The sequence below is a fragment of the Balaenoptera ricei genome, chromosome 14, assembly GCF_028023285.1.
Source record: "Balaenoptera ricei isolate mBalRic1 chromosome 14, mBalRic1.hap2, whole genome shotgun sequence".
Taxonomy (NCBI): domain Eukaryota; kingdom Metazoa; phylum Chordata; class Mammalia; order Artiodactyla; family Balaenopteridae; genus Balaenoptera; species Balaenoptera ricei.
The window spans coordinates 15,476,006-15,492,026 of NC_082652.1; the positions used below are offsets into that span (position 1 = coordinate 15,476,006).

A 16,021-nucleotide genomic window follows, 5' to 3' on the forward strand; every position below is an offset into this window, starting at 1 on the left:
CAGTCACTCACTTGCTTTATCCCACAGTCCACACATAATAGTCTCTAAAAAACAGTACCAACACAACCCTAACAATATAATTGCTAGAAACACCACTCCAGGGATTCAGATGACTGTTTTAAATTCATCTGGAGTAGTTTTTCTCCATGTGGGTATGTCACCATCTGCATTTCTTTATTTCATTTGAAAAAATATTTTTAGAGATCACTTTTTACATTGAATTTTGCCTTATAATTATGTAAAATATGTATATGATTCCAAGTCAGATCTACAAAACAAAGTATACTCAAGGGAGAATTGTTTCCATCCTGTCACCTCCCCCAGTGGGTAACTTTTGTTATAGTTTATCCTTCCGTTTTTAAAAAACTATAAGTAGGGGCTTCCCTGGTGGCGCAGTGGTTGAGAATCTGCCTGCTAGTGCAGGCGACAGGGGTTCGAGCCCTGGTCTGGGAAGATCCCACATGCCGCGGAGCAACTAGGCCCGTGAGCCACAACTACTGAGCCTGCGCATCTGGAGCCTGTGTTCCGCAACAAGAGAGGCCGCGACAGTGAGAGGCCCGCGCACGGCGATGAAGAGTGGTCCCCGCTTGCCGCAACTAGAGAAAGCCCTCGCACAGAAACGAAGACCCAACACAGCCAAAAATAAATATAAAAATAAATAAATAAATAAATAAATAAAAGATTACTATAAAAAAAAAAAAAAAAAACTATAAGTAGACACATATATGCACATTTCCCTGCCTTAAATAAACTAGCATAATTTACACACTTTTTTCAACCTTCCTTTTTTTTCAGTTAACAATACATCCTAGAGACCACACCATATTAATATACAGAGATGTTCTTCATTTCTTTTTATAGTTGAGAGTACACCATTTCATGAACGTATCATAGTTTATTTATCCAGTCTCCTATTGATCGTTTAGGTTGTTTCTAGTTTCTTTGCTATCACAAATAGTTCCTCAGTGAATAGCTTTCAGTGTTCGTCATTTGTGTTTTTGCCAATGTCTCATTGGGATGGATCCCTAAAAGTAGGATTGCTAGGTGAAAGGCCAAACGCATATGCAATTTTGCTAACTAGTTCCTGCAGTCATTTAAAAACCAGATATCTCTAGGGAAAAACAGATGTTTTCAATACTCAAACCCTTTGTATATGGTCCATCTTTTACGCCAACTTGGAATAATCTGTAGGTTTTACTGAAACATCTTAACTGGTATCCCTATAGTGACATAGAGGGTGATTTTTAGAAATCTGTAGCTATTTTCTAAGAGAAACTACTGGTTGATTTAGCTCATGGTAAAAGCATTAAGCAGGAAGTTATCTGTTATAAGCCCTGCTCTCTGCGTATCTCAGAGCTGCCTAGAAACTAACCAGGGGCTGCAGCTGTGACCTGTAGATTTCCACACCCACCTGTGCTTTCTCTATTATGAGCCTGTCTGTTGCAGACTTGGTGGTGGCAGTCAACGGGGTCTGGATCCTTGTGGAGACCTTCATGCTGAAAGGTGAGCCTGGCTAGGGGACTGGCCCATCCTGTGGGCACACCTGGCTCACCTCTTGAACTGCTGCCTCTCTTCTTACAGGTGGGAACTTCTTCTCCAAGCATGTGCCCTGGAGTTACCTCGTCTTTCTGACTAGTAAGTTTCTGACATGGCTTTGCTCAAGTGCTTGTCAGTTGTCAGTGGTTACACTGGCTGGAACTTCTTTTTGGGTTAAGATCTCATGGCTCTTCTCTAAAGCAGGGGAGCATAATGAGGGTGGAGCAGAAATTGAGTCTGATTCTACCCCATCCCTGTTTCAAACTCTTTGGTGATTGCCCACTGCCCTCCAGACCAAGTTCCCGTGCTGGGTGTGAGTCATGGGGCCACACAGGGCCCCTTCAGCCTCCCTCTCAGGTTTCATCTCTTGCCGGTACCACCACCCGTGCCCCACCTGCAGCCCCCCTGAACACATCCCGCTTCCCAGGGCACCTGCCCTTTCTTACCTCTGGGCCTCTGCACAGGTGTTTCCTCTGTGCACTCATCCCCTCACCACACCGCTCTGCCTGACACCCCTCTCCCTTTATGTCTAAACATTAGACATAACTAATAATACTGTACCCTAAATTGTTTTCATTGTTCTTAAAAAGCATGACTTTCACTGCCTTGATGAGTGCCCTTTGGCTTTTTCTGTGGAGTTCAGAGTAGCATAGTGATTCAGTGCACAAACTCTGGGGTCAGAAAGACCTGGAATCTATTCCCAACTGTGTCTCTTGTGTGATCTGATGCCCCCTCCAGAGCTCCCTCTTCAGCTCCTTCTTTCATTATGTTCCAATGACACCAACCTTCCTTCTGCCCCTCAAGCAGGCCAAGATCATATCCGGCTTGGCCCCTGATTTCTTTCAAATGTAACACTCTTCCCCCAGTCTACTTCCCCCAGTCTAACATATCAGTTTGCTGTCTTTCCCCTGAGTCTAGGCTCTAAGCTCTGTGTTGTTCAGGGCTGGGCACCCAGCAACCAGTGCAGTGCCTGGCACGGGAGAAGTGCTCAGGAAGTACCTGTTGGATGGACAGACAATGCCTGCGGCCCCTCCCAGGGAGTGGGAGCGAGTGCTTCTTGTTAGCGGGCGGCCCCGGTTGGCCAGCATCTGGGCCAGGCACTGCCCTGGAGCCCACACTCTCTCAGGGGTGCGGGTGTGACGTGGGTGTCTGGAGGGCACGTGACCAGACCTCGGGAGAGTCTCGAGGAGGAAACGAGCCAGGCCAGGGGTGGCAGAGGCTGTGGCAGGGCCGCTGCTAACTGCTTCTTCCCGCTCACAGTTTACGGGGTGGAGCTGTTCCTGAAAGTAGCCGGCCTCGGCCCCGTCGAGTACTTGTCCTCCGGATGGAATCTGTGAGTAGAGAGCATGTTTCTTACCCACGTCAGAGACTCTAATGAAAGCCACAGGTCCTCTCCGTCCACACCCACTGCACAGTTTCAGAGGGAAGGTCCGAGGCTGGGTCAGGCCCCTGTCTCCTGGAGCGGTTCTGCCTGTGGCTCCAGGCCTCCCCAGGGTCAGGCCGTCATCTTACTCTCTCAGGCCGCCCCCGCCAGTCCCTCTCCTGGACGTGGCCTCTTGGGGGTCCTTAGGCCAGCTGGCTCCTTCTGAGTCACTTAACCCCACACCCCTCCCTGACAACTAAGCTCTTTTCTCCTCCACGAAAACCACGACACCCACAGAGAGGGAAGTGCCACAGGTCCTGATGCTTGGTCAGCATCGAGCTGGTGGCCCTTCTCCCTGTTCCAGAGACCCTGAGAGGTGGCTCACTGCCCATGAAAGTTAACTCACCCACGAAATCAGGCTGCACTCACGAGGTCTTGGGTCGTGAGAGTAAAAACAAGTTAATAAGTAGAGAAGAGTCAGGCAGAGCAATAGCGTGTGGTCATGCAGTTTGCAGGGCCTTAATGTGTATCTGGCAGGAGAGAGGGGCTCTCTGTCCTGCTTTCCTGGTGGGACTCCCCTGTGGTCCTGCCCCACCCCTCAGTGCCTTCACCAGGGTCACTGGTGTAACCTGTGTCTGCCATGAGACCAGTGTGGGACCTTCAGGAGGGGTTTCTAGGCATTTCTTTCTTTTTTTTTTTTTTTTAAATTAATTAATTTTTGGCTGCATTGGGTGTTCATTGCTGTGCATGGGCTTTTCTCTAGTTGCAGCAAGCAGGGGCTACTCTTCATTGCTGTGCGAGGGCTTCTCATTGCAGTGGCTTCTCTTCTTGTGGAGCACAGGCTCTAGGCACATGGGCTTCAGTAGCTGCGGCACGCGGGCTCAGCAGTTGTGGTTCACGGGCTCTAGAGTGCAGGCTCAATAGTTGTGGCTCACGGGCTCAGTAGTTGTGGCTCACGGGCTCTAGAGTGCAGGCTCAGTAGTTGTGGCGCACGGGCTTAGTTGCTCCGCGGCATGTGGGATCTTCCCAGACCAGGGATCGAATCCATGTCCCCTGCATTGGCAGGCAGATTCTTATTTATCTATCTATCTATCTATCTATCTATTTATTTATTATTTGGCTGTGTTGGGTCTTCATTGCGGTGCGCGGGCTTCTCACTGCGGTGGCTTCTCTTGTTGCAGAGCACCGGCTCTAGGCACGCAGGCTCAGTAGTTGTGGCTCGTGGGCTCAGTAGCTGTGGCTCACGGGCTCTAGAGTGTAGGCTCAGTAGTTGTGGCACACGGGCTCAGTAGTTGTGGCTTGCGGGCTCAGTAGTTGTGGCTCACGGGCTCTAGAGTGCAGGCTCAGTAGTTGTGGCACACGGGCTTAGTTGCTCCGCGGTATGTGGGATCTTCCCGGACCAGGGCTTGAACCCGTGTCCCCTGCATTGGCAGGCGGATTCTTTTTTTTTTTTTTAAAGGAATGTAGTTTATTTATTTATTTATTTATGGCTGTGTTGGGTCTTCGTTTCTGTGCGAGGGCTTTCTCTAGTTGCGGCAAGCAGGGGCCACTCTTCATTGCGGTGCGCGGGCCTCTCACTATCGCGGCCTCTCTTGTTGCGGCGCACAGGCTCCAGACGCGCAGGCTCAGTAGTTGTGGCTCACGGGCCTAGTTGCTCCGCAGCATGTGGGATCTTCCCAGACCAGGGCTTGAGCCCGTGTCCCCTGGCAGGCGGATTCTTAACCACTGAGCCACCAGGGACATCCCTAGGCGTGTCTGACCCCTGAGGTGTGTGCTGTGACCGGGGCCCAGCCACACCAGCCTCAGAAACCCAACAGCGGTAGGAAGCTGGCCGGCTGTGGGCCACTGCGGGGCCTGTTGCTGCCTTTGCCGTGGTTGGCACGTGGGCTCCTTGGAAGGGAGTGCTGGGCACAGGGCTGGGGAGCCACTGGCCGTCGTGGGGGAGGCTATGGGTGGGCCGAACAGACCATAGCTTCTCCTCCTCCCTCCCAGGTTCGACTTCTCCGTCACAGCGTTCGCCTTCCTGGGACTGCTGGCTCTGGCCTTCAACATGGAGCCCTTTTATTTCATAGTGGTCCTGCGTCCCCTCCAGCTGCTGAGGTGACGGGGCAGGGCTGGGGTGGGGAGTGGTGGGCAGGGGAGGGTGGGGAGAGCCTTGGGACTGGTCTGGGGAGTGACGAGAGGCTCACAGGCCTGGTGTCGGGGGTGGCACGCCCCCTGCAGGAGCACCTAGTGCGGGTGGGGGGAGGGGGATGGTGGGGGCCTTGTTTCCACCTGGGCAGGTGTGCAGATGGCCCACCTCCTCACATCCTGGGACCAGTTGCCTCTGACTGTGGAAGAGAAACGTGGCTCAGGGCTCCAGTGAACTTGACCTGTGCTGGTGTCGGCTGCAGCCACAGAAACACACGTGCTCAGAGTCCTCAACCAGACAGCCACGGCCTCTGAGGGTCCAGAGGGACTTTCGAGCTCCTACCACAGCCAGCCGTGATTTTCTGGCACAGTCCCTTGTCAAGAAAAACCCGCACTTGCTCTCAGCTTTCCCCCAGGGACCACCGTAGGCAACCAGCACAAATTTGTAGAGATCCGTGGACGGTGTCCCTTACTAGTTAGAGATCTGTGTGTGTCTGTGTGTCCTCAGAAGCCTGGTTTTCCTCTGGAATATCCAGCTGCGGTCCTATTCACGTCCATCGCCCCCTCCCGTCCTGCCCAGGAGGAGAGGCGGAGGTGAGGGATGGGGCGGCCCTTTCTTACCTGGAGGAGCTGCCGCACTGCCGGCTCCTCTGCGGGCGCGGCCTTCTCCCCTCCCGGGGTTGCCGCAGCGTCCCGGGCAAGGCCTCGCCCCCTGCCCGGCCTCCGGGCCTCATCCGTGAGTGGCAGCCGGCCGCCGTGCTCGCTCACGCGAGTCGTGCCCTGCCTCCCTTCAGGGCAGGGCCCGTCCAGCCCCGATGTCCCGGCACCACCGCTGCCCCTGCCCAGGGTGCGAGTCGCCCGAGCTGAGTGCCCAGCTGGCGGCTCTGGGGAAAGTAGGTGCTCAGGTGGTGGAGGGACCCCTGGCCTGCCGTGCCCCACCTGGTGCTGTGGACTGAGGGGCTGCGGCCACGCCCGGCACCTGTAAGTGACCCGGCCCGCTTCCCTCGCTCAGGTTGTTTAAACTGAAGAAGCGTTACCGCAACGTGCTGGACACCATGTTTGAACTGCTGCCCCGGATGGCCAGGTACTGCCCTGCCTCTTGGCCCCCAGGGCCAGGCGTCACGAGGCTTATGCCCCCTCGGGGTGGGCAGCTGGGTGGTCTCGGGGGGAGGGGGAGGAGGAGTCCCGAAAAGGACGAAAATCGAGGGCCTGACAGGGTCAGATCTCTTCAAGGAGACCGAGACCTTGACCACCACAGGTCTCCCTGGTTCCACTTTTCTCCACTGACCTGTCTGAAATATTTAGTAGGGAGGGCAGGGAGCTGTCAACTCACTTACCACCTGTGTCTGTGTTCACAGGTAAGGGTCACCTGTGAGTCTACCTTCACAGGTAAGGGGTGAATCGCTGGTAGAGGGGCGTCTGGTAATAGCGTCCTGATTCGAGCCGTTTTCTACCCCAGACCTGAATCCGAGGCCCCTCCCCTGCAGGCACTTTCCAGCTGGCGCACCTGGCTAGGGGCGCGCGTCTCATCCGGCAGCTCAGGGGCCCGAGGGTGCCAGGGCCGCCGGGCGAGCTGCTCTCTCCTGCCCGGCCCTCGGTCACCCTGTCTCTTCTGACCCTCCTCCCTAGCCTGGGCCTCACCCTGCTCATCTTTTACTACTCCTTCGCCATCGTGGGCATGGAATTCTTCTGGGGAATCCTCTACCCCAACTGCTGCAAGTGAGTACGCAGCGGGGCCCCCAGCCCCAGGCAGCCTGCGTTTCTGGAGGAGCCCAGCCAGGACTGGAACGCTGACCTCTGATCCCTCAGGGGCCCGCCTCCCCAAGCCACAGCACCCTTTGAAGCCCTGAGAATCTGCTCCCAGGGCTTTATTAGTTCAGTGCAGCAGCTAAGGGAGGGGGCCTGGAAGCAGAGGGTCCTCTCTGAAGTGAGGATGTCTGAGCAAGTTTCCCTGTCCCCCAGGCAGGGTCTAGGAGCCACTCTCCAACCAGGTCTCCATCAGCTTACTCTTGGGGCTGGGTGCTGGCGGCTGCTCCAGAACCGGGAGCAGCCTGGGGCCCGAGGCCGGAGTCCCACAGCTTCCTCCTGCTTCTCCCCGGGGGTGACTGGGGACCTGGGCAGACACATCAGCTAGGGGTGGCCTGTTAGGATGAGATGGACACACGCGGGAAGGTCTCTGGGGCAGGGACAGAGAGCGGGGGACACAGCCTCCCTTGATCGCTCCCTTCCCTCTCCCTTTCCTCCTAAGCCACCACGATGAAACCCGTGTGCTCTGCCATTCGTTCTCCATCCAGTGTTCTCTTAAAATTGGTCCTTACGGTTTCAAGCGCTGATAAAGAAAGTTCCCAGAGACACTGGTAGCCGTTTTGAGTGTCAGGCTGAGCTGAGAACCAGAGCCTGTAGCAGTGGGTCACAAACCTTAGGGCACGTGAGAATCCTCAGGGCCGCTGATTAAAAGTGCAAACTCCAGACCCCACCCTGCGCGTCTGACACAGGCCCGAGGCTCAGGACTCTGCCTTCGGAACAAGCTCCCTGGGGGCCCAAGGACCAGACTTGTCAAGACATCAGCATGAATTATAGCAGATCAGCCATACGAGGTTGGCAGGAAAGTAGCAAATAAGCTCTCAGAACAGGGGCAATCAATTAGAACAGAACAGAACACTCCAGCCAGGTGCTGGGGAAAGCCCGATGAGGAGAGGACCCTTCTCGAGGGCGGCCTCCAGGTCAGATCCCAGACTGGTGGGGGCAGGGGGCTGGGGGTGGTGTCCGAGGAGGCACTGCCTTTGTCTCCCCTCCCGGAGCGCCGGGCTCTGGCCGCTGAGAGAGCGAGAAGGCCTGGCTGGCGGCAGAGAAATGCCAAGTGAAGGTGGAATGGGGGGCAAGTCTGGGTGTTCCCACCAGCACCCTGGGGACTCCCCTTGAGACAGGAAGACAGGCAAGAGAGCTGGGGGCTGGGCAGGGAACCAGGCTGGGCCAAGACAGGTGGTCCTCAGTCAGACCTTGGTTTGCTTAAACTTTCTGTACTTTGTTGAGGTGACCAGTTATCTTGTGACCTTCCCGCCCAACCCTCTGTCCCCGCCCCCATCTCCCCCTGCCAGTACGAGCACAGTGGCAGACGCCTACCGCTGGCTCAATCACACCGTGGACAACAGGACCGTGGTGGAGGAAGGCTACTACTATCTCAATAATTTTGACAACATCCTGAACAGCTTTGGTGAGTGCGGAAAGCCCAGGCGGGCCATGCCCTAGGTACTGCCTTGGTCACTGCAGGTCCCAGGTGGGGCGGAGCAGAGCTGCCCGAGGCCTCCCTGTCCCGAGCCGTTTGCCATACTTGCTCGAGTCCTCTCTGGCCCCAGTGGAGCCTGTGGTTTGCCCAGCCTTGGGGGTGCAGTGCAGGCCAGACCCCAGGGCTTGTTTCCTGTTACTTTTTCAGCATCGGGGGAGCAGCAGAGCTTCATGCTTGGCTGGGAGGTGGGTACAGCCCGATGCTAGGGAACCAGCCCCCTTGTCACAGCTCCACAGTTGCAGGGTGGGACCTGGCCACACCAGCCAGCCACGGTGCCCCGCTCCACCCAGGCCAGGCCCACACAGCTCTGCTCCTGGCTTCCATGGAGAGGCCGGGAGGCCAGACACAGCTTCTCAAGAGGAAGGGATCCCCTCACAACATCCCAGATCTACACCAAGGAAGGTCCGGGGACTCTTTCCCCAGTATCCCCACCCCTGGTCCATCAGGAGCTGCTGAGACCAAAGATGCACCCTTTTGGGGACCGGCCAAGATGGCAGCACTCCCTGTGGGGTGGGCGCTCAGGAAGCGCCTTGGCTGCTCTCTCGGGAGCTCACAGGCCAGCCCGGCAGACAAGTGCGTGGTACCCAGGATAGGTGGAGAGAGGCCACTTGAAACTCGCTTTGCAAAAGCAGGTCTGATCAAGATGCTTTCTGTTTCTCCCTTCCCTTTGGCAGTGACCTTGTTTGAGCTCACAGTTGTCAACAACTGGTACATCATCATGGTAAGGACCTCCGTCAGCTCCTGGGGGCATCTTTCCACCATTCTCTGAGGCCAGCTCCCGTCCCCCTCACGCAGCCTGGGGTGCATTGCTCTCCCCGTCCCCCGCAGGGGCAGGGTTCTGCGGGGACGCCACGGTATGGCCTGAATCCCAAGAGCCTCCCCCTCCACACTTGCTGGACGTGGCCTTTGTCCCTGCTTTCCACACATCCCCCAGCAGCCAGGAGAGGCCACTTAGCCTCTGGGTCCCTGTCCTGCTCCCACCACCGTGAGGGAGACTTTTCAATCAAGAAACAGTGTGGCAGGGGTGGTTGGTTGGTTGGTTTTTGCCATTCCTTAAACTCTTCCAAAGGTTGGCCGTATCAGTCCTGGGGGGAGTGTCCAGGCCTTAGGAGCTCAGAGGAATTTTTAGACCCAGGGGAGCAAGGTCCCCCTCCTTCGTCTTCCACAACCGATCAGGAAGGGTCTGTAGAGAGCAGGGGCCATGGAGAAGCCTGCGTAGACAGCGACCCGGCCCCCCCCCCCCCCCCAGGAGCTCGTTCACTCCCTGCTTCCCTCTGTCTCCAGGAAGGCGTCACCTCGCAGACCTCCCACTGGAGCCGCCTCTACTTCATGACCTTCTACATCGTGACCATGGTAGGTCCAGGGACACAGAATGCCCTTCACCCTCCTCCATCTTCAAAGCCTCCAGCTGCCCCTGCTCATCGGGCGGCAGCTCAGGGAGGAGGGGGCTGGGGACACATCTGACCGGGCTCTGTTGGCTCTGGGGCCCCGCAGCAGCTCACACCCCCCTCATTCCTCTCTCTCCCTGCTCCTCCTCTCCGTGCCCCGCCAGGTGGTGATGACTATCATCGTCGCCTTCATCCTCGAAGCCTTCGTCTTCCGAATGAACTACAGCCGCAAGAACCGGGACTCGGAAGGTCTGTGCAAGTGGCTGCAGCAGGGGCTTTTGCTGCTTGCTGCTCATCTGTCTGTCTGTCTGTCTGTCCAGTCTTTTGGCAGTTCAGCTTACTGATCTGGCTTAGCTTTTTTTTTTCCCCCCCTCAATTTTATTTATTTATTTATTTTTGGCTGCGTTGGGTCTTTTTTGCTGCACACGGGCTTTCTGTAGTTGTGGCGAGCGGGGGCTACTACTCTTCGCTGGGATGCATGGGCTTCTCATTGCCGTGGCTCCTCTTGCTGCGGAGCACGGGCTCCAGGTGCGTGGGCTTCAGTAGTTGTGGCACGCAGGCTTCAGTAGTTGTGGCTCGCGGGCTCTAGAGTGCAGGCTCAGTAGTTGTGGCACACGGGCTTAGTTGCTCCGCGGCATGTGGGATCTTCCCGGACCAGGGCTCGAACCCCTGTCCCCTGCATTGGCTGGCGGATTCTTAACCACTGTGCCACCACCCAAGTCCTGGCTTAGCTTTCTTGATCTCTTATTTGCATTGATTTTTCAAATATTTAATGACAGAAAAATGCACGTGATCTCATTTTAAAAATCAGAACAGTACAGCTCAGAGATCAAGAAAAATCACAGGCTGATTGTGACCCCAGCAGCCCTCTGTCCCGCCTTTCTCACCTCCCCAACTGTTCATCCTTAGCTGTTCCCCCTTTTTTAGTTATCGTCTCCACATTTCTAAACCACATGTTTGTCCTCTGGCTCTTGATTTAAACGGTGTAAATACCGTTGACCACAGAGCCTAATACTACTTCCTTCTGCAGCTTGCGACCCCTTGCCTCCCTTTTCCTGGAGTGCATAGCTTTCTGCCTAACGATCCTTCATTCTTTCCAGATTCTCCATCAGAACTGCCACATCCCTGTTACTACTTGTTTCCAAATCTCTGTCCTCTCAGACTACCTGATCATTTTCTTTTTGCTTGGAGACTCCCTCCTGAAACCCTCTGTCCCCTGTAAGCTGGTGGCCTGACCAGCGCTCCTGACAGCCCAGCAAAGGGAGGGGATGGGGAGGGACATGAGTTCCAGATGGTGGAGGGGGGGGTGGTCGTGCTGATCCAGGGTTTTGCTGGGAGAGGGAACCTTAAGGTGCCCATAGGGAGCAGGGAGGATGGCTAAACCAAGCCAGACTGGGGGCTCTGAGTCCCAGGCTCCTTCCCCCTGCCACCCTCCCGTCCTGCAGTTGATGGCGGTATCACCCTTGAGAAGGAAATCTCCAAAGATGAGCTGATTGCTGTCCTGAAGCTCTACCGGGAGGCATGGGGAGCCGCCTCGGACATCGCCCAGCTGCTCAAGATCCTCTCCCAGATGGAGAGATACGAGGTGGGGAGCGGGTTGTGGCTTAGTGCAAACCCTCTCGTCCCACAGAGGGAGCGGGTTGTGGCTTAGTGCAAACCCTCCCCCACTGTCCATCCCCTCAAGTTTTGGTGACACTTCTGGGGGGCACCGTCGCAGAAGCCAGAAGAGGGGGTGAGGCCGGGTCCTGTAGCCTCTCTGTTCTTCTCTAGCAAAATACCTTGGTGTTTCTGGGACGGAGATCGAGGACCAAAAGCGATCTGAGCCTAAAGATGTACCAAGAGGAGATTCAGGTAGGAGCGCCCCTGACCATGCTGCCCAGATCCTCCTGCCCGGGAGTGGTCCTCGCCGCTGCTGAGCAGAGGCTGCTCTCTGGTCCCCGTCTTGAGTTGTGTGGGGAGCTTAGTGGGGAGCTATGGGATTATCTGTTGGGACCACTACCAGTGGACCACTGCTCAGGTGGGGGCAGGCTTCAGGGCTCAGCCTTGAACCCTTGAAGCATCCCCCAACATAAACAGCCACCCTGTCACTCTTCCACATATGTCACTGACCTCGTCTCATCCTCCTCCTCTGAGCCAGAACAGCAAAGGAAACGCGTACAGCGGGAGACGTACCGGGCAGAGCAGGGAGCATGGGGGGCCCTGGCAAGCTGGCCTGGACCGGCCTCTTCAAAGAGGATGGTCCTTCCCACATCCAGCCAGACATTGCCCGATAGGAACAAGGGCCTGCTGCGCCTGGCTCTCTTGGGGTTTTTGATTGTTTTTGTTTTCTAATTTAAGAGAAGGGAAAGGTCAGAGTTTTTTTTTGCAAACTCTCCCAGTCTTCCCACATTGGCTGCTAAATGAAAGAGCTTGTGAAGCACCCTGTGGGCTGGCGCTCTGCAGCCCAGACAGAGCCATGGACTTCGGGCCACCCATCGGCCCAGGCTCCCAGCTCCCTCGCCAGCCACTGTGACTATGCTGTTTTCAGGCTGGAAACCCTTGTTTCCCTGGGACAGTGATGACCAGGGTCTGAGCCCAAAAGGCCGGGAGGCTGCAGTCCCCTGAAGCGACTCGCACCTTATCTGTAAAAACACAAGGGGTCTGGGCGAATACCTGGCCAATCACTGCACTCGGAATCACAGAGATGAGGAACCAACATGAGCTCTGGTGTCATAAAACCCGGGTTTGATTCCAGGCTCCGTGACCTGGGGCAGGTCACGCAGCCCATCCCCATCTATGAAAGGGGGACAGTCGCTGCCTCACAAAGCAGAGGAGGGGACGGCACTAGACACGCTGCCTGGCCATCCACTCCTGGCCTCAGTCTCCCCCTCTGCAGAATGAGGGGTCACAGAACTAGGCCATCTCTCTAATTTTTTAAGCTCTAAAGTTCTGTGGTTCAGACTCTTTAAAAACATAGGGTTTATATTTAAAATTTCTCTATTACCTGAATGCGTCTGTCCCTGAAAATGTCGGATGATATAATGATAATAGTCTTAGGCGGGTGAGCTATTTGGTTTTTTTCAAAATGCTCTCACAGCCATTTTGGAGGGCGGCAAAGCAACCGGGGAGTTGGGAGACGCACTCAAGCTTCATACAACTTTACACAGCTTCTGAGCTTCGGGTTTCCTGGATGTGAAATGAGGACACCCAGCTCAAAAGGGATAACACGGGGGGTTGGCGAGGGGGTGGGGGGCACACATCCCTTTGTGAACCACACAGATCATGTTCACAAGTGAAGGGTGATTATTACTACCCGGGCCTCACTGAAAGGGGTGACGGGGCCAGGCACACTTGACAAGGAGGTTTGCAAATCTCTAGTTAAAAAGGGAAAGATTGCATCGTCATTCTTCTATCTAGGGTCCCATTCAGAATTCCCAGCAGATCTGGGCGGGGGGCGGGGCACGGTGGGCTGGCAGCCCTGGCTCCGCTGCCGAGGCTGGAGGGTCACAGCACTGCCCGGCCCGGGTGACCCCGTGAGGCTGGGGGCCGCTCAGCGCCCTGTCTGCTCTGCTTTAGGAGTGGTATGCGGAACACGCCCGGAAGCAGGAGGAGCAGCAACGGCAGCTCAGCGGCTGCGTGGTCCCCACCGCCCAGCAGCCTCCGGGCGGCCGCCAGCGCTCCCAGACCATCACCTAAGCCCAGCCCGCGAAAGCCAGCTCTTCTATGCAATAACACAATAGTATTATTTTACTGCAGTGTATCAGAATAATGTGTGTGTATATATATGTTTTATATATATATACACACGTTCATAAATATGCACATATTTATATATAGGAAGAAGAAAAGACAGGCAGACAAGATGAGGTTTGCTTTGTACCCACCTTGCCCTGTTAAGCCCAGAAGTCAATTTCATTTTTGGGGGATCAGGCCACTAGGAGCTCTTCTTAACATGGAAAGCTCCAGAAGGCCCCTTCACAAGAGCACTTGAATGGATCTCTGCAGGGCTTGCCTTCAACGTGGGCCAGCGTCCCTAGGCCAGATCCACACCGTCTTCCTGATGCTGCTTTCAGAATCCCACCCAGGCTGACAAGCTAGCTTCCCCACTAACCTGCCCTGCAGCCCACATCCTGGGGTTTCTGTGTTCTGCTTTAGGGACAAAACCACTTAGGAAGGAAAGAACCCACATCCTCGGGTTGGTATGTCTCTAGATATGATAATGAAATTGGGCGTTCCCTTGGGGGACCAGTACCCAGCGCCTACTGGAACGAGTGATCCAGGGCTGTGGTTATTCCGTATGGTCAGATCGCAGCCAGTGCCAGGAGGCGAGAGAGGCCGTATCCCGGCTCCGTGAGCCTTCTCACCTACCCTTCTTTTCGTTTCAACCCTTGTTGCTGAAAATCCTTCTAAAATGGCCTTTGGAGTCACAGCCCAGGAGGAGGAGAAAGACAGGCAAGAGGCCAGGCCGATGGCTACCACCCCAGACCAGGTCCTGAAATGGGCTTTCTCCTTAAATCCCTTTTCCTTGGGCTCGTCCTGTTCAAGCAAAAAGACATTTTGGTTAATTCAGGATTCTGCTAAAGACAACAGCAGATCCTTCACGTGTGTGCATTCGCTGGAAACGGGAGCAGAGAGCACAGAGGCTCACCTCGGGCCGTGCACGGCTGCCCTGCGGCTCAACCCGCTGGTCTCCTTGGCCAGCTGCCCCCTTACCTTGAGCAGTCGCCCTCCGTGGACTTGACTGAGGTAGGGCTGGGGACGCGGCTCACCCCAAGGTTTCCACTCCCGGCAGTAGGTTCAGGTGGCCTGTCAGTTTCCTGAGTTCCCCAGGGACCTTGGGAGAGTTCTCTGAGATCAGGATGCAGTCGGGGCTTGAACCCATAGCGGGCTGTCGGCGTTGGCAGCTCCGGTGAGCGGCGGTGGCAGCGGCAGAAGCGGGGTCAGAGCAGGGGGAGCCTCGGCTCAGCTCTCCTGCGCTGTGAGCCTATCTCAGTGCAGGCGGCAGAGGCGGCAGAAGCAGGGATGAAAGGGGCGGGGGGGGGGGGGCAGGGGAAGCGGCCCGCGCTGGGCGTCCTGCCCCAATCCCCGCTTTCCAGCTGCCTCCACTGCCTCCGTGACTTAGGGAGGCGGGTGGGCAAACTCCCCCTCGCCACATCCTCTTCCCAGCCGGGCAGGGCCTGATGCCGGGGTGCGGTGCCCCGTCTCCACGGCCAAGTCTTCTCGACTGCGGCCTTGGACGGGCTCGTCCCACGGCCAGCACCACACAGCTCTGCCCCTCACTAGGGGAGAAGTGGTGGACGTTTCTGTTTTTAAAGCATAGCCCTTTAGGGAAACAACGGATCACTGAGAACCACTGAGATTCCCCAAGGGAATCGGGAGACAGACGTTGTCCTCTTTATCTCTGGAGGGCCACGGGCTTCGCAGGCAGCTCGGCACCAAGCCCCAGGCCACGACCCCTTCCCCTCTCCAGAGAAGGAACTTTGCACATTTGGGTGCCTTTTAGCTTTTGTGTATTGAAACGGGCATTCTGGAAGCAGGAGTCAAGGGGCAGCTTTCAGAGGAGGGCGTGAGTCCTCCGACCTCAGCATCTGCCCCCAGGAGGCTGAAACCTGGGAGGGGCGCCAGGGAAACTGAGCGCAGCCCCCCAGCCCCCAGGGTGAAGGCTGGTACCAGGAAGAGTGGGATCTAGTCCAGGCCTCCCAACCCCATCCTGTGAAAGGCCCTGGTTTTAGCCAGGGACGGGATGAAGGCCAAGGGGCACCAGTGCTGGTGCACCGGACTCCAGCCGCTGGTGGGCGCCCTCGTGACTGAGGCTCAGGACAGCTGCCCCCTCGGCGTCACTGGGGGCCTCCTCAAGTTGGCCCTCCAGCTTGCACACAGGCTGTCAAGCAGGGAGCGGGTGTCGCCCAGGGCTGTGAGCTCTGGGGACCCGGGACATCCAGCTCGGATGCCCTCTCACCTCCCACGTCTGCTGAACACCACCAAGGTGAGATGCGCCGACTGGGTCCGGGTCACGCCACCTGTCAGTGTCTGTGATGGCCCTGTGCCCCTGCCCCGCTTTGGGGGGCACACCATCTGGCCCCTCCTCCTTGCTTCCCTCCCCCAACCCAGCCTTACTCCACACCACGTGACAATCATTTTGTACAGACAGAGGGAGCAACGCTGTAAGGTTTTTGTACAATGGCGATTTGTTACCTAGGAAACCCACCGCGTCTCCGGATTTCTGCCATATTAATAAAAGAGCCTCTGCTTTGTACACGTGGCTGCTGCCTCGTGACTTCCACCAGGCACCATTCGGTGGCTTCTGAGATCGTGGGGAACAGGGAGAGGACCCATCCC

The 16,021-nt window shown here is 56.2% G+C and overlaps 1 protein-coding gene across 5 annotated transcripts in view; it reads left to right on the forward strand.

Moving 5' to 3' along the window:
• Positions 1-15,938, forward strand: part of TPCN1 (two pore segment channel 1) — a 64,257-nt gene extending 48,319 nt beyond the window's left edge. For all 5 annotated transcript variants that reach the window (XM_059895290.1, XM_059895291.1, XM_059895292.1 and 2 more), the window contains 13 exons: positions 1,447-1,503; positions 1,582-1,635; positions 2,797-2,869; positions 4,892-4,999; positions 6,042-6,113; positions 6,659-6,748; positions 8,128-8,243; positions 8,990-9,036; positions 9,600-9,668; positions 9,868-9,952; positions 11,149-11,288; positions 11,474-11,554; positions 13,259-15,938. In XM_059895290.1, the coding sequence (XP_059751273.1) occupies positions 1,447-1,503; positions 1,582-1,635; positions 2,797-2,869; positions 4,892-4,999; positions 6,042-6,113; positions 6,659-6,748; positions 8,128-8,243; positions 8,990-9,036; positions 9,600-9,668; positions 9,868-9,952; positions 11,149-11,288; positions 11,474-11,554; positions 13,259-13,378 (1,112 nt within the window). In that variant the 3' untranslated portion in view covers positions 13,379-15,938. The remainder of the gene's footprint in view (positions 1-1,446; positions 1,504-1,581; positions 1,636-2,796; positions 2,870-4,891; positions 5,000-6,041; positions 6,114-6,658; positions 6,749-8,127; positions 8,244-8,989; positions 9,037-9,599; positions 9,669-9,867; positions 9,953-11,148; positions 11,289-11,473; positions 11,555-13,258) is intronic.
• The last annotated feature ends 83 nt before the right edge of the window (positions 15,939-16,021 follow it).